The sequence below is a fragment of the Panulirus ornatus genome, chromosome 5 (assembly GCF_036320965.1).
Source record: "Panulirus ornatus isolate Po-2019 chromosome 5, ASM3632096v1, whole genome shotgun sequence".
NCBI classification, from domain to species: domain Eukaryota; kingdom Metazoa; phylum Arthropoda; class Malacostraca; order Decapoda; family Palinuridae; genus Panulirus; species Panulirus ornatus.
In genome coordinates, this window is record NC_092228.1 from 29,470,937 (window position 1) to 29,493,986 (window position 23,050).

The window sequence follows — 23,050 nt, forward strand, 5'->3', positions numbered from 1 at the left end:
AGAAGCTGGTGACTGAGTTTGGTAAAGTGTGTGAAAGAAGAAAGTTAAGAGTAAATGTGAATAAGAGCAAGGTTATTAGGTACAGTAGGGTTGAGGGTCAAGTTAATTGGGAGGTAAGTTTGAATGGAGAAAAACTGGAGGAAGTAGTGTGTTAGATATCTGGGAGAGGATCTGGCAGCGGATGGAACCATGGAAGCGGAAGTGGATCATAAAGTGGGGGAGGGGGCGAAAATCCTGGGAGCCTTGAAGAATGTGTGGAAGTCGAGAACTTTATCTCAGAAAGCAAAAATGGGTATGTTTGAAGGAATAGTGGTTCCAACAATGTTGTATGGTTGCGAGGCGTGGGCTATGGATAGAGTTGTGCGCAGGAGGGTGGATGTGCTGGAAATGAGATGTTTGAGGACAATGTGTGGTGTGAGGTGGTTTGATTGAGTAAGTAACGTAAGGGTAAGAGAGATGGTTGGAAATAAAAAGAGCATGGTTGAGAGAGCAGAAGAGGGTGTTTTGAAATGGGTTGGGCGCATGGAGAGAATGAGTGAGGAAAGATTGACCAAGAGGATATATGTGTCGGAGGTGGAGGGAACGAGGAGAAGTGGGAGACCAAATTGGAGGTGGAAAGATAGAGTGAAAAAGATTTTGTGTGATCTGGGCCTGAACATGCAGGAGGGTGAAAGGAGGGCAAGGAATAGAGTGAATTGGATCGATGTGGTATACTGGGGTTGACGTGCTGTCAGTGGATTGAATCAGGGCATGTGAAGCATCTGGGGTAAACCATGGAAAGCTGTGTAGGTATGTATATTTGCGTGTGTGGACGTGTATGTATATACATGTGTATGGGGGTGGGTTGGGCCATTTCTTTCACCTGTTTCCTTGCGCTACCTCGCAAACGCGGGAGACAGCGACAAAATACATATTTATATATGTATATATATATGTATATATATATTTTTTTATTTTTTACTATACTTTGTCGCTGTCTCCCGCGTTTGTGAGGTAGCGCAAGGAAACAGACGAAAGAAATGGCCCAACCCCCCCCATACACATGTATATACATACGTCCACACACGCAAATATACATACCTACACAGCTTTCCATGGTTTACCCCAGACGCTTCACATGCCCTGCTTCAATCCACTGACAGCACGTCAACCCCGGTATACCACATCGCTCCAATTCACTCTATTCCTTGCCCTCCTTTCACCCTCCTGCATGTTCAGGCCCCGATCACACAAAATCTTTTTCACTCCATCTTTCCACCTCCAATTTGGTCTCCCTCTTCTCCTCGTTCCCTCCACCTCCGACACATATATCCTCTTGGTCAAACTTTCCTCACTCATTCTCTCCATGTGCCCAAACCATTTCAAAACACCCTCTTCTGCTCTCTCAACCACGCTCTTTTTATTTCCACACATCTCTCTTACCCTTACGTTACTCACTCGATCAAACCACCTCACACCACACATTGTCCTCAAACATCTCATTTCCAGCACATCCATCCTCCTGAACACAACTCTATCCATAGTCCACGCCTCGACTTCCACACATTCTTCAAGGCCCCCAGGATTTTCGCCCCCTCCCCCACCCTATGATCCACTTCCGCTTCCATGGTTCCATCCGCTGCCAGATCCACTCCCAGATATCTAAAACACTTCACTTCCTCCAGTTTTTCTCCATTCAAACTCACCTCCCAATTGACTTGACCCTCAACCCTACTGTAACTAATAACCTTGCTCTTATTCACATTTACTCTTAACTTCCTTCTTCCACACACTTTACCAAACTCAGTCACCAGCTTCTGCAGTTTCTCACATGAATCAGCCACCAGCGCTGCATCATCAGCGAACAACAACTGACTCACTTCCCAAGCTCTCTCATCCCCAACAGACTTCATACTTGCCCCTCTTTCCAAAACTCTTGCATTTACCTCCCTAACAACCCCATCCATAAACAAATTAAACAACCATGGAGACATCACACACCCCTGCCGTAAACCTACATTCACTGAGAACCAATCACTTTCCTCTCTTCCTACACGTACACATGCCTTACATCCTCGATAAAAACTTTTCACTGCTTCTAACAACGTTCCTCCCACACTATATATTCTTAATACCTTCCACAGAGCATCTCTATCAACTCTATCATATGCCTTCTCCAGATCCATAAATGCTACATACAAATCCATTTGCTTTTCTAAGTATTTCTCACATACATTCTTCAAAGCAAACACCTGATCCACACATCCTCTACCACTTCTGAAACTACACTGCTCTTCCCCAATCTGATGCTCTGTACACGCCTTCACCCTCTCAATCAATACCCTCCCATATAATTTACCAGGAATACTCAACAAACTTATACCTCTGTAATTTGAGCACTCACTCTTATCCCCTTTGCCTTTGTACAATGGCACTATGCACGCATTCCACCAATCCTCAGGCACCTCACCATGAGTCATACATACATAAAATAACCTTACCAACCAGTCAACAATACAGTCACCCCCTTTTTTAATAAATTCCACTGCAATACCATCCAAACCTGCTGCCTTGCCGGCTTTCATCTTCCGCAAAGCTTTCACTACCTCTTCTCTGTTTACCAAATCATTTTCCCTAACCCTCTCACTTTGCACACCACCTCGACCAAAACACCCTATATCTGCCACTCTATCATCAAACACATTCAACAAACCTTCAAAATACTCACTCCATCTCCTTCTCACATCACCACTACTTGTTATCACCTCCCCATTGGCGCCCTTCACTGAAGTTCCCATTTGCTCCCTTGTCTTACGCACTTTATTTACCTCCTTCCAGAACATCTTTTTATTCTCCCTAAAATTTAATGATACTCTCTCACCCCAACTCTCATTTGCCCTTTTTTTCACCTCTTGCACCTTTCTCTTGACCTCCTGTCTCTTTCTTTTATACATCTCCCACTCAATTGCATTTTTTCCCTGCAAAAATCGTCCAAATGCCTCTCTCTTCTCTTTCACTAATACTCTTACTTCTTCATCCCACCACTCACTACCCTTTCTAATCAACCCACCTCCCACTCTTCTCATGCCACAAGCATCTTCTGCGCAATCCATCACTGATTCCCTAAATACATCCCATTCCTCCCCCACTCCCCTTACTTCCATTGTTCTCACCTTTTTCCATTCTGTACTTAGTCTCTCCTGGTACTTCCTCACACAAGTCTCCTTCCCAAGCTCACTTACTCTCACCGCCCTCTTCACCCCAACATTCACTCTTCTTTTCTGAAAACCCATACAAATCTTCACCTTAGCCTCCACAAGATAATGATCAGACATCCCTCCAGTTGCACCTCTCAGCACATTAACATCCAAAAGTCTCTCTTTCGCACGCCTGTCAATTAACACGTAATCCAATAACGCTCTCTGGCCATCTCTCCTACTTACATAAGTATACTTGTGTATATCTCGCTTTTTAAACCAGGTATTCCCAATCATCAGTCCTTTTTCAGCACATAAATCTACAAGCTCTTCACCATTTCCATTTACAACACTGAACACCCCATGTATACCAATTATTCCCTCAACTGCCACATTACTCACCTTTGCATTCAAATCACCCATCACTATAACCCGGTCTCGTGCATCAAAACCACTAACACACTCATTCAGCTACTCCCAAAACACTTGCCTCTCATGATCTTTCTTCTCATGCCCAGGTGCATATGCACCAATAATCACCCACCTCTCTCCATCAACTTTCAGTTTTACCCATATTAATCGAGAATTTACTTTCTTACACTCTATCACATACTCCCACAACTCCTGTTTCAGGAGTATTGCTACTCCTTCCCTTGCTCTTGTCCTCTCACTAACCCCTGACTTTACTCCCCAGACATTCCCAAACCACTCTTCCCCTTTACCCTTGAGCTTCGTTTCACTCACAGCCAAAACATCCAGGTTCCTTTCCTCAAACATACTACCTATCTCTCCTGTTTTCACATATATATATATATTTTTTTTTTTATTTTATTATACTTTGTCGCTGTCTCCTGCGTTTGCGAGGTAGCGCAAGGAAACAGACGAAAGAAATGGCCCAACCCCCCCCCATACACATGTATATACATAAATCCACACACGCAAATATACATACCTACACAGCTTTCCATGGTTTACCCCAGACGCTTCACATGCCCTGATTCAATCCACTGACAGCACGTCAACCCCGGTATACCACATCGCTCCAATTCACTCTATTCCTTGCCCTCCTTTCACCCTCCTGCATGTTCAGGCCCCGATCACACAAAATCTTTTTCACTCCATCTTTCCACCTCCAATTTGGTCTCCCTCTTCTCCTCGTTCCCTCCACCTCCGACACATATATCCTCTTGGTCAATCTTTCCTCACTCATTCTCTCCATGTGCCCAAACCACTTCAAAACACCCTCTTCTGCTCTCTCAACCACGCTCTTTTTATTTCCACACATCTCTCTTACCCTTACGTTACTCACTCGATCAAACCACCTCACACCACACATTGTCCTCAAACATCTCATTTCCAGCACATCCATCCTCCTGCGCACAACTCTATCCATAGCCCACGCCTCACAACCATACAACATTGTTGGAACCACTATTCCTTCAAACATACCCATATATATATATATATATATATATATATATATATATATATATATATATATATATAAAATAATTTATATATCCTTCATATGGAGGAAGGTGGATGTGTCGGAAACGAAACGTTTGAGAACAACATGTTGCGTGAGGTGGTTTGATCGAGTAAGTAATGAAAGGGTACGAGATATGTGTAGTAATAGGAAGAGTGTAGTTAAGAGAGCAGGAGAGGGTGTGTTGAAATGGTTTATACATTTTGAGTGATCATGGCCCAAACATACTGGATGGTGAGAGTCATGCAAGGAATAGTGAATTGGAATGATGTGGTATATCAGGGTCGATGTGCTGTCAATGGACTGAACCAGGGCATGTGAGAAGTCTGGGGTAAACCGTGGAAAGGTCTGTGGGACCTGGATGTGGATAGGGAGGTGTGGTTTGGTGCATTACACATGACAGCTAGATACTGAATGTGAACGAATGTGGCCGTTTTTCATCTGTCTTCCTGGTGCTACCTTACTAACACACAGGGTGGCAATATTGTTTCCTGTGGGACAGGGTAGCAACAGAAATGGATGAAGGCAAGCAAGAATGAATATAGGTATATGGCTGTGTAAGTGTATGTATATGTGTATATGTTATGTATATGTATATATATGTGTATATGTTATGTAAATATATTTATTTTTTCCTTTTATTATACTTTGTTGCTGTCTCCCATGCTAGCAAGGTAGTGCAAGGAAACAGATGAAAGAATGGCCCAACCCACTCACATACACATGTATATACATACACTTCCACATACACACATATACATACCTATACATCTCAACGTATACATATATATACACACACAGACATATACATATATACACATGTACATAATTCATGAGAGGCAAGTGTGTCGGGAGCAGCTGAGTGAATGTGTCAGCAGTTTTGATGCACAAGACTAGGTTATAGTGATGGGTGATTTGAATGCAAAGGTCAGTAATGTGGCAGTTGAGGGAATAATTGGTGTACATGGGGTGTTCAGTGTTGTAAAAGGAAATGGTGAAGAGCTTGTAGATTTATGTGCTGAAAAAAGCTGGTGATTGGGGATATCTGGTTTAAAAAGAGAGATATACATAAGCATACGTATGTAAGTAGGAGAGATGGCCAGAGAGTGTTACTGGATTATGTGTTAATTGATAGGCGCGCGAAAGTGAGACTTTGGATGTTAATGTGCTGAGAGGTGCAATTGGAGGGATGTCTGATCATTATCTTGTGGAGGTGAAGGTGAAGATTTGTAGAGGTTTTCAGAAAAGAAGAGAGAATGTTGGGGTGAAAAGAGTGGTGAGAGTAAGTGAGCTTGGGAAGGAGACTTCAGTGAGGAGGTACCAAGAGAGACTGAGTACTGAAGGGAAAAAGGTGAGAACAAAGGAGGTAAGGGGAGTGGGGGAGGAATGGGATGTATTTAGGGAAGCAGTGATGGCTTGCACAAAACATGCTTGTGGCATGAGAAGCGTGGGAGGTGGGCAGATTAGAAAGGGTAGTGAGTGGTGGGATGAAGAAGTAAGAGTATCATTGAAAGAGAAGAGAGAGGCATTTGGACAATTTTTGCAGGGAAATAATGCAAATGAGTGGGAGATGTATAAAAGAAAGAGGCAGGAGGTCAAGAGAAAGGTGCAAGAGGTGAAAAAGAGGGCAAATGAGAGTTGGGGTGAGAGAGTATCATTAAATTTTAGGGAGAATAAAAAGATGTTTTGGAAGGAGGTAAATAAAGTGCATAAGACAAGGGAACAAATGGGAACTTCAGAGAAGGGGCTAATGGGGAGGTGATAACAAGTAGTGGTGATGTGAGAGGGAGATGGAGTGAGTATTTTGAAGGTTTCTTAAATGTGTTTGATGACAGAGTGGCAGATATAGGGTGTTTTGCTCAAGGTGTTGTGCAAAGTGAGAGGTTTTGAGGACAATATGTGGTGTGAGGTGGTTTGATCGAGTAAGTAATAATAGGGTTAGAGAGATGTGTGGTAATAAAAAGAGTGTGGTTGAGAGAGCTGCCAAAGCTGCCTTTCCACATCCAGGCCCCACAAAACTTTCCATGGTTTACCCCAGATGCTTCACATGCCCTGGTTCAATCCATTGACAGCACGTCGACCCTGGTATACCACATTGTTTCAATTCACTCTATTCCTTGCACGCCTTTCACCCTCCTGCATGTTCAGGCCCCAATCACTCAAAATCTTTTTCAATCCATCTTTCCACCTCCAATATGGTCTCCCACTTCTCCTCGTTCCCTCCACCTCTGACACATATATCCTCTTGGTCAATCTTTCCTCACTCATTCTCTCCAAGTGACCAAACCATTTCAAAACACCCTCTCATACTCTCTCAACCACACTCTTTTTATTACCACACATCTCTCTTACCCTTTCATTTTTTACTCGATCAAACCACCTCACACCACATATTGTCCTCAAACATCTCATTTCCAGCACATCCACCCTCCTCCGCACAACTCTATCTATAGCCCAAACCTCACAACCATATAACATTGTCGGAACCACTATTCCTTCAAACATACCTATTTTTGCTTTCAGAGATAATGTTCTCGCCTTCCACACATTTTTCAATGCTCCCACAACTTTCGCCCCCTTCCCCGTCACTTCTGCTTCTATGGTTCCATCCGCTGCCAAATCCACTCCCAGATATCTAAAACACTTCACTTCCTCCAGTTTTTCTCCATTCAAACGTACCTCCCAACTGATTTGTCCCTCAACCCTACTGTACCTAATAACCTTGCTCCTATTCACATTTACTCTCAGCTTTCTTCTTTTACACATTTTACCAAATTCGGTCACCAACCTCTGCAGTTTCTCACCCGAATCAGCCACCAGCACTGTATCATCAGCGAACAACAACTGACTCACTTCCCAAGCTCTCTCATCCATAACAGACTGCATACTTGCCCCTCTCTCCAAAACTCTTACATTCACCTCCCTAACAACCCCATCCATAAACAAATTAAACAACCATGGAGACATCACGCACCCCTGCCGCAAACTGACGTTCACTAAGAACCAGTCACTTTCCTCTCTTCCTACTCATACACATGCCTTGCATCCTCGATAAAAACTTTTCACTGCTTCTAAGAACTTGCCTCCCGCACCATATATTCTTAATAACTTCCACAGAGCATCTCTATCAACTCTATCATATGCCTTCTCCAGATCCATAAATGTATTTCATTTATTATACTTTATCGATGTCTCCCGCATTAATGAGGTAGTGCAAGGAAACAGACGAAAGAATGGCCCAACCCACCCACATACACATGTATATACATACACGTCCACACAGAGCACATATACATACCTATACATCTCAACATATACATATATATACACACACAGACATATACATATATACACATGTACATAATTCATACTGTCTGCCCTTATTCATTCCTGTCGCCACCCCGCCACACATGAAATGACAACCCCCTCCCCCAACATGTGCCCGAGGTAGTGCTAAGAAAAGACAAGGGCCACATTTGTTCACATCCGGTCTATAATGCACATACATACAAATCCATTTGCTTTTCTAAGAATTTCTCACATATTTTTTTCAAAGCAAACACCTGATCCACACATCCTCTACCACTTCTGAAACCACACTGCTCTTCCCCATTCTGATGCTCTGTACATGCCTTCACCCTCTCAATCAATACCCTCCCATATAATTTACCAGGAATACTTATAGGTAGTATGTTTGAGGAAAGGAACCTGGATGTTTTGGCTCTGAGTGAAACGAAGCTCAAGGGTAAAGGGGAAGAGTGGTTTGGGAATGTCTTGGGAGTAAAGTCAGGGGTTAGTGAGAGGACAAGAGCAAGGGATGGAGTAGCACTACTCCTGAATCAGGAGTTGTGGGAGTATGTGATAGAGTGTAAGAAAGTAAACTCTAGATTGATATGGGTAAAACTGAAAGTGGATGGAGAGAGATGGGCGATTATTGGTGCATATGCACCTGGGCATGAGAAGAAAGATCATGAGAGGCAAGTGTTTTGGGAGCAGCTGAATGAGTGTGTTAGTGGTTTTGATGCACAAGACTGGGTTATAGTGATGGGTAATTTGAATGCAAAGGTGAGTAACGTGGCAGTTGAGGGAATAATTGGTATACATGGAGTGTTTAGTGTTGTAAATGGAAATGGTGAAGAGCTTGTAGATTTATGTGCTGAAAAAGGACTGGTGATTGGGAATACCTGGTTTAAAAAGCGAGATATACATAAGGATACGTATGTAAGTAGGAGAGATGGCCAGAGAGCGTTACTGGATTACGTGTTAATTGATAGACACACGAAAGAGAGACTTTTGGATGTTAATGTGCTGAGAGGTGCAACTGGAGGGATGTCTGATCATTATCTTGTGGAGGCGAAGGTGAAGATTTGTATGGGTTTTCAGAAAAGAAGAGAGAATGTTGGGGTGAAGAGAGTCATGAGAGTAAGTGAGCTTGGGAAGGAGACTTGTGTGAGGAAGTACCAGGAGAGACTGAGTACAGAATGGAAAAAGGTGAGAACAAAGGAGGTAAGGGGAGTGAGGGAGGAATGGGATGTATTTAGGGAAGCAGTGATGGCTTGCGCAAAAGATGCTTGTAGCATGAGAAGTGTGGGAGGTGGGTTGATTAGAAAAGGGAGTGAGTGGTGGGATGAAGGAGTGAGATTATTAGTGAAAGAGAAGAGAGAGGCATTTGGACGATTTTTGCAGGGAAAAATGCAAATGAGTGGGAGAGGTATAAAAGAAAGAGGCAGGAGGTTAAGAGAAAGGTGCAAGAAGTGAAAAAGAGGGCAAATGAGAGTTGGGGTGAGAGAGTATCATTAAATTTTAGGGAGAATAAAAAGATGTTTTGGAAGGAGGTAAATAGAGTGCATAAGACACGGGAGCAAATGGGAACTTCAGTGAAGGGGGCTAATGGGGAGGTGATAACAAGTAGTGGTGATGTGAGAAGGAGATGAAGTGAGTATTTTGAAGGTTTGTTGAATGTGTTTGATGATAGAGTGGCAGATATAGGGTGTTTTGGTCGAGGTGGTGTGCAAAGTGAGAGGGTTAGGGAAAAAGATTTGGTAAATAGAGAAACTGTAGTAAAAGCTTTACGAAAGATGAAAGCCGGCAAGGCAGCAGGTTTGGATGGTATTGCAGTGGAATTTATTAAAAAAGGGAGTGACTGTATTGTTGACTGGTTGGTAAGGTTATCTAATGTAAGTATGATTCATGGTGAGGTGCCTGAGGATTGGTGGAATGCTTGCATAGTGCCATTGTACAAAGGCAAAGGGGATAAGAGTGAGTGCTCAGATTACAGAGGTACAAGTTTGCTAAGTATTCCTGTTAAATTATATGGGAGGGTATTGATTGAGAGGGTGAAGGCATGTACAGAGCATCAGATTCGGGAAGAGCAGTGTGGTTTCAGAAGTGGTAGAGGATGTGTGGATTAGGTGCTTGCTTTGAAGAATGTATGTGAGAAATACTTAGAAAAACAAATGGATTTGTATGTAGCATTTATGGATCTGGAGAAGGCATATGATAGAGTTGATAGAGATGCTCTGTGGAAGGTTTTAAGAATATATGGTGTGGGAGGCAAGTTGTTAGAAGCAGTGAAAAGTTTTTATCGAGGATGTAAGGCATGTGTACGTGTAGGATGAGAGGAAAGTGATTGGTTCTCAGTGAATGTAGGTTTGCGGCAGGGGTGTGTGATGTCTCCATGGTTGTTTAATTTGTTTATGGATGGGGTTGTTAGGGAGGTGAATGCAAGAGTTTTGGAAAGGGGGGCAAGTATGCAGTCTGTTGTGGATGAGAGAGCTTGGGAAGTGAGTCAGTTGTTGTTCACTAATGATACAGCGCTGGTGGCTGATTCATAAGAAAAACTGCAGAAGCTGGTGACTGAGTTTGGTAAAGTGTGTGAAAGAAGAAAGTTAAGAGTAAATGTGAATAAGAGCAAGGTTATTAGGTACAGTAGGGTTGAGGGTCAAGTCAATTGGGAGGTAAGTTTGAATGGAGAAAAACTGGAGGAAGTAAAGTGTTTTAGATATCTGGGAGTGGATCTGGCAGCGGATGGAACCATGGAAGCGGAAGTGAGTCATAGGGTGGGGGAGGGGGCGAAAATTCTTGGAGCCTTGAAGAATGTTTGGAAGTCGAGAATATTATCTCGGAAAGCAAAAATGGGTATGCTTGAAGGAATAGTGGTTCCAACAATGTTGTATGGTTGCGAGGCGTGGGCTATGGATAGAGTTGTGCGCAGGAGGGTGGATGTGCTGGAAATGAGATGTCTGAGGACAATATGTGGTGTGAGGTGGTTTGATTGAGTAAGTAATGTAAGGGTAAGAGAGATGTGTGGAAATAAAAAGAGTGTGGTTGAGAGAGCAGAAGAGGGTGTTTTGAAATGGTTTGGTCACATGGAGAGAATGAGTGAGGAAAGATTGACCAAGAGGATATATGTGTCAGAGGTGGAGGGATCGAGGAGAAGTGGGAGACCAAATTGGAGGTGGAAGGATGGAGTGAAAGAGATTTTGAGTGATCGGGGCCTGAACATGCAGGAGGGTGAAAGGCGTGCAAGGAATAGAGTGAATTGGATCGATGTGGTATACCGGGGTCGACGTGCTGTCAATGGATTGAACCAGGGCATGTGAAGCGTCTGGCGTAAACCATGGAAAGTTGTGTGGGGCCTGGATGTGGAAAGGGAGCTGTGGTTTCGGTGCATTATTACATGACAGCTAGAGACTGAGTGTGAACGAATGGGGCCTTTGGTGTCTTTTCCTAGCGCTACCTCGCACACATGAGGGGGGAGGGGGTTGTTATTCCATGTGTGGCGGGGTGGCGATGGGAACAAATAAAGGCAGACAGTATGAAGTATGTACATGTGTATATATGTATATGTCTGTGTGTGTATATATATGTGTACATTGAGATGTATAGGTATGTATATTTGCATGTGTGGACGTGTATGTATATACATGTGTAGTTGGGCGGGTTGGGCCATTCTTTCGTCTGTTTGCTTGCGCTACCTCGCTAACGCGGGAGACAGCGACAAAGCAAAATAAATAAATAAAATAAATAAATAAATAAATACTTATACCTCTGTGTCGTAGAAGGCGACTAGAGGGGACGGGAGCGGGGGGCCAGAAATCCTCCCCTCCTTGTATTTTTAACTTTCTAAAAAAAATGGGAAAAAGAAGGAGTCACGTGGGGAGTGCTCAGATTGGGTTGTCTAAATGGGTGTGGTTGTAACCAAGATGTGAAAAAAGGAGAGATAGGTAGTATGTTTGAGGAAAGGAACCTGGGTGTTTTGGCTCTGAGTGAAACGAAGCTCAAGGGTACAGGGGAAGAGTGGTTTGGGAATGTCTTGGGAGTAAAGTCAGGGGTTAGTGAGAGGACAAGAGCAAGGGAAGGAGTAGCAGTACTCCTGAAACAGGAGTTGTGGGAGTATGTGATAGAATGTAAGAAAGTAAATTCTCGATTAATATGGGTAAAACTGAAAGTTGATGGAGAGAGAAGGGTGATTATTGGTGCATATGCACCTGGGAAGGAAAGGAAAGATCATGAGAGGCAAGTGTTTTGGGAGCAGTTGAATGAGTGTGTTAGTGGTTTTGATGCACGAGACCGGGTTATAGTGATAGGTGATTTGAATGCAAAGGTGAGTAATGTGGCAGTTGAGGGAATAATTGGTATACATGGGGTGTTCAGTGTTGTAAATGGAAATGGTGAAGAGCTTGTAGATTTATGTGCTGAAAAAGGACTAGTGATTGGGAATACCTGGTTTAAAAAGCGAGATATACATAAGTATACGTATGTAAGTAGGAGAGATGGCCAGAGAGTGTTATTGGATTACGTGTTAATTGACAGGCGCGCGAAAGAGAGACTTTTGGATGTTAATGTGCTGAGAGGTGCAACGGGAGGGATGTCTGATCATTATCTTGTGGAGGCTAAGGTGAAGATTTGTATGGGTTTTCAGAAAAGAGGAGTGAATGTTGGGGTGAAGAGGGTGGTGAGAGTAAGTGAGCTTGGGAAGGAGACTTGTGTGAGGAAGCACCAGGAGAGACTGAGTACAGAATGGAAAAAGGTGAGAACAATGGAAGTAAGGGGAGTGGGGGAGGAATGGGATGTATTTAGGGAATCAGTGATGGATTGCGCAAAAGTTGCTTGTGGCATGAGAAGCGTGGGAGGTGGGTTGATTAGAAAGGGTAGTGAGTGGTGGGATGAAGAAGTAAGATTATTAGTGAAAGAGAAGAGAGAGGCATTTGGACGATTTTTGCAGGGAAAAAATGCAACTGAGTGGGAGATGTATAAAAGAAAGAGACAGGAGGTCAAGAGAAAGGTGCAAGAGGTGAAAAAGAGGGCAAATGAGAGTTGGGGGGAGAGAGTATCATTAAATTTTAGGGAGAATAAAAAGATGTTTTGGAAGGAGGTAAATAAAGTGCGTATGACAAGGGAGCAAATGGGAACTTCAGTGAAGGGCGCTAATGGGGAGGTGATAACAAGTAGTGGTGATGTGAGAAGATGGAGTGAGTATTTTGAAGGTTTGTTGAATGTGTTTGATGATAGAGTGGCAGATATAGGGTGTCTTGGTCGAGGTGGTGTGCAAAGTGAGAGGGTTAGGGAAAATGATTTGGTAAACAGAGAAGAGGTAGTAAAAGCTTGGCGGAAGATGAAAGCCGGCAAGGCAGCAGGTTTGGATGGTATTACAGTGGAATTTATTAAAAAAGGGAGTGACTGTATTGTTGACTGGTTGGTAAGGTTATTTAATGTATGTATGACTCATGGTGAGGTGCCTGAGGATTGGCGGAATGCGTGCATAGTGCCACTGTACAAAGGCAAAGGGGATAAGAGTGAGTGCTCAAATTACAGAGGTATAAGTTTGTTGAGTATTCCTGGTAAATTCTATGGGAGGGTATTGATTGAGAGGGTGAAGGCATGTACAGAGCATCAGATTGGGGAAGAGCAGTGTGGTTTCAGAAGTGGTAAAGGATGTGTGGATCAGGTGTTTGCTTTGAAAAATGTATGTGAGAAATACTTAGAAAAGCAAATGGATTTGTATGTAGCATTTATGGATCTGGAGAAGGCATATGATAGAGTTGATAGAGATGCTCTGTGGAAGGTATTAAGAATATATGGTGTGGGAGGCAAGTTGTTAGAAGCAGTGAAAAGTTTTTATCGAGGATGTAAGGCATGTGTACGTGTAGGAAGAGAGGAAAGTGATTGGTTCTCAGTGAATGTAGGTTTGCGGCAGGGGTGTGTGATGTCTCCATGGTTGTTTAATTTGTTTATGGATGGGGTTGTTAGGGAGGTGAATGCAAGAGTTTTGGAAAGAGGGGCAAGTATGCAGTCTGTTGTGGATGAGAGAGCTTGGGAAGTGAGTCAGTTGTTGTTCGCTGATGATACAGCGCTGGTGGCTGATTCATGTGAGAAACTGCAGAAGCTGGTGACTGAGTTTGGTAAAGTGTGTGAAAGAAGAAAGTTAAGAGTAAATGTGAATAAGAGCAAGGTTATTAGGTACAGTAGGGTTGAGGGTCAAGTCAATTGGGAGGTAAGTTTGAATGGAGAAAAACTGGAGGAAGTAAAGTGTTTTAGATATCTGGGAGTGGATCTGGCAGCGGATGGAACCATGGAAGCGGAAGTGAATCATATGGTGGGGGAGGGGGCGAAAATCCTGGGAGCCTTGAAGAATGTGTGGAAGTCGAGAACATTATCTCGGAAAGCAAAAATGAGTATGTTTGAAGGAATAGTGGTTCCAACAATGTTGTATGGTTGCGAGGCGTGGGCTATGGATAGAGTTTTGCGCAGGAGGGTGGATGTGCTGGAAATGAGATGTTTGAGGACAATGTGTGGTGTGAGGTGGTTTGATCGAGTAAGTAATGTAAGGGTAAGAGAGATGTGTGGAAATAAAAAGAGTGTGGTTGAGAGAGCAGAAGAGGGTGTTTTGAAATGGGTTGGGCACATGGAGAGAATGAGTGAGGAAAGATTGACCAAGAGGATATATGTGTCGGAGGTGGAGGGAACGAGGAGAAGTGGGAGACCAAATTGGAGGTGGAAAGATGGAGTGAAAAAGATTTTGAGTGATCGGGGCCTGAACATGCAGGAGGGTGAAAGGAGGGCAAGGAATAGAGTGAATTGGATCGATGTGGTATACCGGGGTTGACGTGCTGTCAGTGGATTGAATCAGGGCATGTGAAGCGTCTGGGGTAAACCATGGAAAGTTGTGTGGGGCTTGGATGTGGAAAGGGAGCTGTGGTTTCAGGCATTATCGTATGACAGCTAGAGACTGAGTGTGAACGAATGGGGCCTTTGTTGTCTTTTCCTAGCGCTACCTCGCCCACATGAGGGGGGAGGGGGATGGTATTCCATGTGTGGCGAGGTGGCGATGGGAATGAATAAAGGCAGACAGTGTGAATTGCGTGCATGGGTATATATGTATGTGTCTGTGTGTATATATATATGTGTACATTGAGATGTATAGGTATGTATATTTGCGTGTGTGGATGTGTATGTATATACATGTGTATGGGGGTGGGTTGGGCCATTTCTTTTGTCTGTTTCCTTGCGCGACCTCGCAAACGCGGGAGACAGCGGCAAAAAGAAAAAAAAAAAAAAAAAAAACACCCTCTGTAATTTGAGCACTCACTTTTATCCCCTTTGCCTTTGTACAATGGCACTATGCAAGCATTCCACCAATCCTCAGGCATCTCACCATGAGTCATACATACATGAAGTAACCTTACCAACCAGTCAACTTCACAATCACCCCCATTTTTACTAAATTCCACTGCAATACCATCCAAACCCGCTGCCTTGTCGACTTTCATCTTCCGCAAAGCTTTTACTACATCTTCTCTCTTTACCAAATCATCCTCCCTAGCCCTCTCACTTTACGCACCACCTCGACCAAAACACCCTATATCTGCCACTCTATCATCACACACATTCAACAGACCTTCAAAATACTCACTCCATCTCCTTCTCACATCACCACTACTTGTTATCACCTCCCCATTAGCCCCCTTCACTGAAGTTCACATTTGTTCCCTTGTCCTACTCACTTTATTTACCTCCTTCCAAAACATCTTTTTATTCTCCCTAAAATTTAATGATACTCTCTCACCCCAACTCTCATTTGCCCTCTTTTTCACCTCTTGCACCTTTCTCTCGACCTCCTGCCTCTTTCTTTTATACATCTCCCACTCATTTGCATTATTTCCCTGCAAAAATTGTCCAAATGCCTCTCTCTTCTCTTTCACTAATAATCTTACTTCTTCATCCCACCACTCACTACCCTTTCTAATCTGCCCATCTCCCACTCTTCTCACGCCACAAGCATCTTTTACACAAGCCATCACTGCTTCCCTAAATACATCCCATTCCTCCCCCACTCCCCTTACATCCTTTGTTCTCACCTTTTCCCTTTTGTACTCAGTCTCTCCTGGTACTTCCTCACACAAGTCTCCTTCCCAAGCTCACTTACTCTCACCACTCTCTTCACCCCAACATTCGCTCTTCTTTTCTGAAAACCTCTACAAATCTTCACCTTCGCCTCCACAAGATAATGATCAGACATCCCTCCAGTTGCACCTCTCAGCACATTTAACATCCAAAAGTCTCTCTTTCGTGCGCCTATCAATTAATACGTAATCCAATAAAGCTCTCTGGCCATCTCTCCTACTTACATACGTATACTTATAGACAGACATATATATATACATAAACTTGTACATATTCATACTTGCTGCCTTCATCCATTCCCGTTGCCACCCCACCACTCATGAAATGGCACCCCCATTCCCCCGCGTGCGTGCATGGTAGTGCTAGGAAAAGACAACAAAGACCACATTCATTCACACTCAGTCACCGAAACCACAGCTCTCTTTCCACATCCAGGCCCCACACAACTGTCCAAGGTTTACCCTAGACACTTCACATGCCCTGGTTTAATCCAATGACAGCATGTTGACCCCGGTATACCACATTGTTCCAATTCACTCTATTCCTTGCACGCCTTTCACCTTCCTCTATGTTCAGGCCCTGATCACTCAAAATCTTTTTCACTCCATCCTCCCACCTCCAATTTGGTCTCCCACTTCTCCTCGTTCCCTCCACCTCTGACACATATATCCTCTTTGTCAATCTTTCCTTACTCATTCTCTACATGTGACCAAACCATTTCAATACATCCTCTTCTGCTCTCTCAACCACACTCTTCTTTTTACCACATATCTTTCTTACCATTACATCACTTACTCAATCAAACCCCCTCACACCACATATTGTCCTCAAACATCTCATTTCCAACACATCCGCCCTCCTCCGCACAACTCTATCTGTCGCCCATGCCTCGCAACCATATAACATTGATGAACCACTATTCCTTGAAACATACCCATTTTTGCTCTCCGAGATACTTATGTATATCTCTCTTTTTAAACCAGGTATTCCCAATCACCAGTCCTTTTTCAGCACACAAATCCACAAGTTCTTCACCACTTCCAATTACAACACTGACACCCCATGTACACCAATTATACCCTCAACTGCCACATTACTCACCTTCGCATTCAAATCACCCATCACTATACCCTGGTCTCATGCATCAAAGCTGCTAACACACTCACTCAGCTGCACTCATATACTGCATAGAAAATAGTATAACAAATGTTATGCTGAATTTAATGCTGGATTTCATCTTAATTCTACCAAATTACATCTGAATTTCCTAAATCTAACAGTATATCTTTCTTACCAACATAGCTTCCCTGAACAGATGGGTAGGAGGAATCTACAACTGGTCTACAAGGCAGTGGACATGGGGTTCCTCGGCTGAAGTGATGCCATACAACGGCTTCATTACACCCTGGTTCCCTAGATCATCTTGGTGGCACTGTGTGTACTTGGCACCCAGCCTTGGTTATTGCTGGAGCCATAGGTTTTGTACCACTACTATGCACTACATCTGTGAGACTCCACAGGTTATAGCTCCTGATCCTAATGAAATTGTTACTGAAGAGTGAGTAAACTAGTTTGAAAGATCTACCATTATTTCAAACTTCTCTGCTACTATGGGCTTTGAGCACAGCAAATTACATTGTGCATCTTTTCCAAAATCAACCTAATCAGTCACTAATTATGCTTTGGCATTTAACATAACCTACGTCTGAGAAGGAAAGGTAGTAAAAAACCAATAGGTGATTGTTACTGGACAACAACAAATATTGGGATGCCAATCATTCACACTAACTAGGGGTGCGGACCATGTTAAATTATAATACAGTTCAAATCACTAAATAATACCAATGTGATATGACATTTCAAAGTTTCACTGAAAAACTATCACCTTTTTTTCAACATAATGCTGAAAGTTTGAAACATAAAAAAAGATTACTGCACAGAAATATAAAAACAACTGAAGTAATGGAACATAAAATGTTCATGTAGATATAACATACAGATTTCATTTTCTCCATACATTCTTGTCATTTCCTCTGTGTGCAAAGAACCTTCAGGAACAGAGGACTGAGTCTTTGAGGGAACATCCTTACTTGACTCATTGTTCTGTTCCTCTCTGGGGGGGAAAGTAATTCATGGGAGGATTTCTAGCCACCCAATCCCACCCCTCTATGATCAGCAAGGAACTGGTGGGCAGTATACTTTCTCTCTTAACCCAAGGGACTGAGATTTCAGATTTATTATTTATTTATTTTGCTTTGTCGCTGTCTCCTGCGTTTGCGAGGTAGCGCAAGGAAACAGACGAAAGAAATGGCCCAACCCACCCCCATACACAATGTATACACACGCAAATATACATACCTATACATCTCAATGTACACACATATATACATACACAGACACATACATACATACCCATGCACACAATTCACACTGTCTGCCCCCATTCACTCCCATCGCCACCTCGCCACACATGGAATAACATCCCCCTCCCCCCTCATGTGTGCGAGGTAGCACTAGGAAAAGACAACAAAGGCCTCATTCGTTCACACTCAGTCTCTAGCTGCCACGCAATAATGCCCGAAACCACAGCTCCCTTTCCACATCCAGGCCCCACACAACTTTCCATGGTTTACCCCAGATGCTTCACATGCCCTGATTCAATCCACTGACAGAACGTCAACCCCGGTATACCACATCGATCCAATTCACTCTATTCCTTGCCCTCCTTTCACCCTCCTGCATGTTCAGGCCCTGATCACACAAAATCTTTTTCACTCCATCTATCCACCTCCAATTTGGTCTCCCACTTCTCCTCGTTCCCTCCACCTCCGACACATATATCCTCTTGGTCAATCTTTCCTCACTCATTCTCTCTATGTGCCCAAACCATTTCAAAACACCCTCTTCTGCTCTCTCAACCACGCTCTTTTTATTTCCACACATCTCTCTTACCCTTACATTACTTACTTGATCAAACCACCTCACACCACACATTGTCCTCAAACATCTCATTTCCAGCACATCTACCCTCCTGCGCACAACTCTATCCATAGCCCACGCCTTGCAACCATACAACATTGTTGGAAGCACTATTCCTTCAAACATACCCATTTTTGCTTTCCGAGATAATGTTCTCGACTTCCACACATTCTTCAAGGCTCCCAGGATTTTCGCCCCCTCCCCCACCCTATGATTCACTTCCACTTCCATGGTTCCATCCGCTGCCAGATCCACTCCCAGATATCTAAAACACTTTACTTCCTCCAGTTTTTCTCCATTCAAACTTACCTTCCAATTGACTTGACCCTCAACCCTACTGTACCTAAGAACCTTGCTCTTATTCACATTTACTCTTAACTTTCTTCTTTAACACACTTTACCAAACTCAGTCACCAGCTTCTGCAGTTTCTCACATGAATCAGCCACCAGCGCTGTATCATCAGCGAACAACAACTGACTCACTTCCCAAGCTCTCTCATCCATAACATCCTTCATACTTGCCCCTCTTTCCAAAACTCTTGCATTCACCTCCCTAACAACCCCATCCATAAACAAATTAAACAACCGTGGAGACATCACACACCCCTGCCGCAAACCTACATTCACTGAGAACCAATCACTTTCCTCTCTTCCTACACGTACACATGCCTTACATCCTCGATAAAAACTTTTCACTGCTTCTAACAACTTGCTTCCCACACCATATATTCTTAATATATATGTATAATCAAATCATAAGAAAAATCAGTTTTCACTCAAGAAAATGAGTAGGTAATTCAAGTTTTGAAAATTTCAATTCTAATTCAAAAACAATATCAGTTCTGTATATCAAGGTTATGGAATAATAAAAACACAGCTAAAGAGCATTTACATTATTTACGATCAGCCTATTGTAAAGAATACTGTCTACAGTAACAAGTACTGTGCTTTGAACTTTATCAACCAAAGTGAGAATTACTTGGAAGTTCAAACCATGAGTCTGAGTTATTGAGATTCCATTGTGCTTTAGAGTGCTGCAAAAAAAAAAAAAAAAAAAAAAAAAAAAAATAGAAGTCTGATAAAACTTTTCTAAAGACATGTGAAAAATTCATTTGTTAATTCTTTTGGCATAAAATAAAAAAGAAATAATATATACAAACTTTTTAAATACTTGCATCAAATATCTTCCCATATCTAATAAAACTACTAACTTCTCAATAGTTAATCATTTCATTTTTCTTACTCTTCATGTATCTTATCCCCCAGGTTTACAAATACAGGTTGTACCTCTCTAATACGGAAATCATGGGATCTGGCCATTGCCGCACCACAGAATATGCTAAAAAACAGATATTGACCCCTAGTCATACAAAAAGTCTTTAAAGAAGTTTGTTTATCTAATTTTTTCAGTAACTCTACCTCTTCAATCTAGATAATGATTTATGCTTATGCTCATAAGTACTAGCACCACCTTTTGCAACTCTTGGTCATTTGGATGATATCCTGAAGGACTAAAATACAGATGAATATAAGATATCAACAGGACTGTTAATTAGCTTGACTGCAGTGTAAATAAATTTTGGCACCTTATCACTGCTAACAGCACCGCCCTGGTGGCAGTTCCACAAACTAATAACTAATGGCTAGACCCCAGAGTGCCAGATTAGACAGGTACAACCTGTAGGTAGATAACAAATTCATCTTTCCTTTCCTTATGGTGGCCGAGATGGTACAGACAAAAGAAGCTCCAATCAAAGCCATCTCATTAATGCTACTGGAAGGATGGAGTGAAAAAGATTTTGAGCGAATGGGGCCTGAATATACAGGAGGGTGAGAGGTGTGCAAGGAATAGAGAGAATTGAAACTATGTGATATACTGGGGTCGACGTGCTGTCAATGGACTGAACCAAGGCATGTAAAGCATCTGGGGTAAACCATGGAAAGGTCTGTGGAGCCTGGGTGCAGCTAGGGAGCTGTGGTTTCAGTGTTATTTTATTTCATTATACTTGATTGCTGTTTCCTGCTCCAGTAAGGTAGTGCCAGAAAACAGACAAAGAGAGACCCATCCACTCATATACACACATATATACATATATGCCCATACATGCACATATTTGTGTTTGCTTTGAAGAATGTATGTGAGAAATACTTAGAAAAGCAAATGGATTTGTATGTGGCATTTATGGATCTGGAGAAGTTATATGATAGAGTTGATAGAGATGCTCTGTGCAAGGTATTAAGAATATATGACGTGGGAGGCAAGCTGTTAGGAGCAGTGAAAAGTTTTTATCGAGGATGTAAGGCATGTGTATGTGTAGGAAGAGAGGAAAGTGATTGGTTCTCAGTGAATGTAGGTTTGCGGCAGGGGTGTGTGATGTCTCCATGGTTGTTTAATTTGTTTATGGATGGGGTTGTTAGGGAGGTGAATGCAGAGGTGAATGCAAAAGTTTTGGAAAGAGGGACAAGTATGCTGTCTGTTGTGGATGGGAGAGCTTGGGAAGTGAGTCAGTTGTTGTTCGCTGATGATACAGCGCTGGTGGCTGATTTGGATGAGAAACTGCAGAAGCTGGTGACTGAGTTTGGTTAAGTGTGTGAAAGAAGAAAGCTGAGAGTAAATGTGAATAAGACCAAGGTTATTACATACAGCAGGGTTGAAAGACAAGTCAATTGGGAGGTAAGTTTGAATGGAGAAAAACTGGAGGAAGTGAAGTGTTTTAGATATCTGGGAGAGGATTTGGCAGCGGATGGAACCATGGAAGTGGAAGTGAATCAAAGGCTGGGGGAGGAGGCGAAAGTTTTGGGAGCATTGAAGAATGTGTGGAAGTCGAGAACATTATATCAGAAAGCAAAATGAGAACGCTTGAAGGAATAGTGGTTCCAACAATGTTATATGGTTGCGAGGCATGGGCTATAGACAGATTGTGCGCAGGAGGGTGGATGTGCTGGAAATGAGATGTTTGAGGACAATATGTGGTGTGAGGTGGTTTGACCGAGTAAGTAATAATAGGGTAAGAGAGACGTGTGGTAATAAGAAGAGTGTGGTTGTGAGAGCAGAAGAGGGTGTTTTGAAATGGTCTGGTCACATGGAGAGAATGAGTGAGGAAAGATTGACCAAGAGGATATATGTGTCAGAGGTGGAGGGAACGAGGAGAAGTGGGAGACCAAATTGGAGGTGGAAAGATGGAGTGAAAAAGATTTTGAGTGATCGGGGCCTGAATATACAGGAGGGTGAAAGGCGTGCAAGGAATAGAGTGAATTGGAACGATGCAGTATACCGGGGTCGACGTGCTGTCAATGGATTGAACCAGGGCATGTGAAGTGTCTGGGGTAAATCATGGAAAGCTCTGTGGGGCCTGGATGTGGAAAGGGAGCTGTGGTTTCGGTGCATTATTACATGACAGCTAGAGACTGAGTGGGAACGAATGGGGCCTTTGTTGTCTTTTCCTAGCGCTACCTCACGCACATGAGGGGGGAGGGGGTTATTATTTCATGTGTGGCGGGGTGGCGATGGGAATGAATAAAGGTAGACAGTATGAATTATGTACATGTGTATATATGTATATGTCTGTGTGTGTATATATATATATATATACGTTGAGATGTATAGGTATGTATATTTGCGTGTGTGGATGTGTAAGTATACACATGTGTATGTGGGTGGGTTGGGCCATTCTTTCGTCTGTTTCCTTGCGCTACCTTGCTAACGTGGGAGACAGCGACAAAGCAAAATATATAAATAAATACATATGCACATATATGTACATATACATATCAACATATACATACACAGACAGATACATATATACACATATATGTGTGTGTGTATGTGTGTGTATGTGTATATATATATGTATATTATCCCTCGGGATAGGGGTGAAAGAATACTTCCCACGCATTCCTCGCGTGTCGTAGAAAGCGACTAGAGGGGACAGGAGCGGGGGGCCAGAAATCCTCCCCTCCTTGTATGTTTTTTAACTTTCTAAAATGGGAAACAGAAGAAGGA

The 23,050-nt window shown here is 42.8% G+C and overlaps 2 protein-coding genes across 7 annotated transcripts in view; one reads left to right on the forward strand and one right to left on the reverse strand.

Annotated features, from left to right (window-relative positions):
• LOC139748650 (lithostathine-like) overlaps positions 1 to 19,931 on the forward strand; it is a 61,229-nt gene extending 41,298 nt beyond the window's left edge. Inside the window, 1 exon segment of the mRNA XM_071661907.1 lies at positions 17,371 to 19,931. Coding sequence (XP_071518008.1) covers positions 17,371 to 17,630 — 260 coding nt within the window. The 3' untranslated portion in view covers positions 17,631 to 19,931.
• Positions 1 to 23,050, reverse strand: part of LOC139748649 (17S U2 SnRNP complex component HTATSF1-like) — a 134,864-nt gene that overhangs the window by 80,185 nt on the left and 31,629 nt on the right. The window lies entirely within an intron of this gene.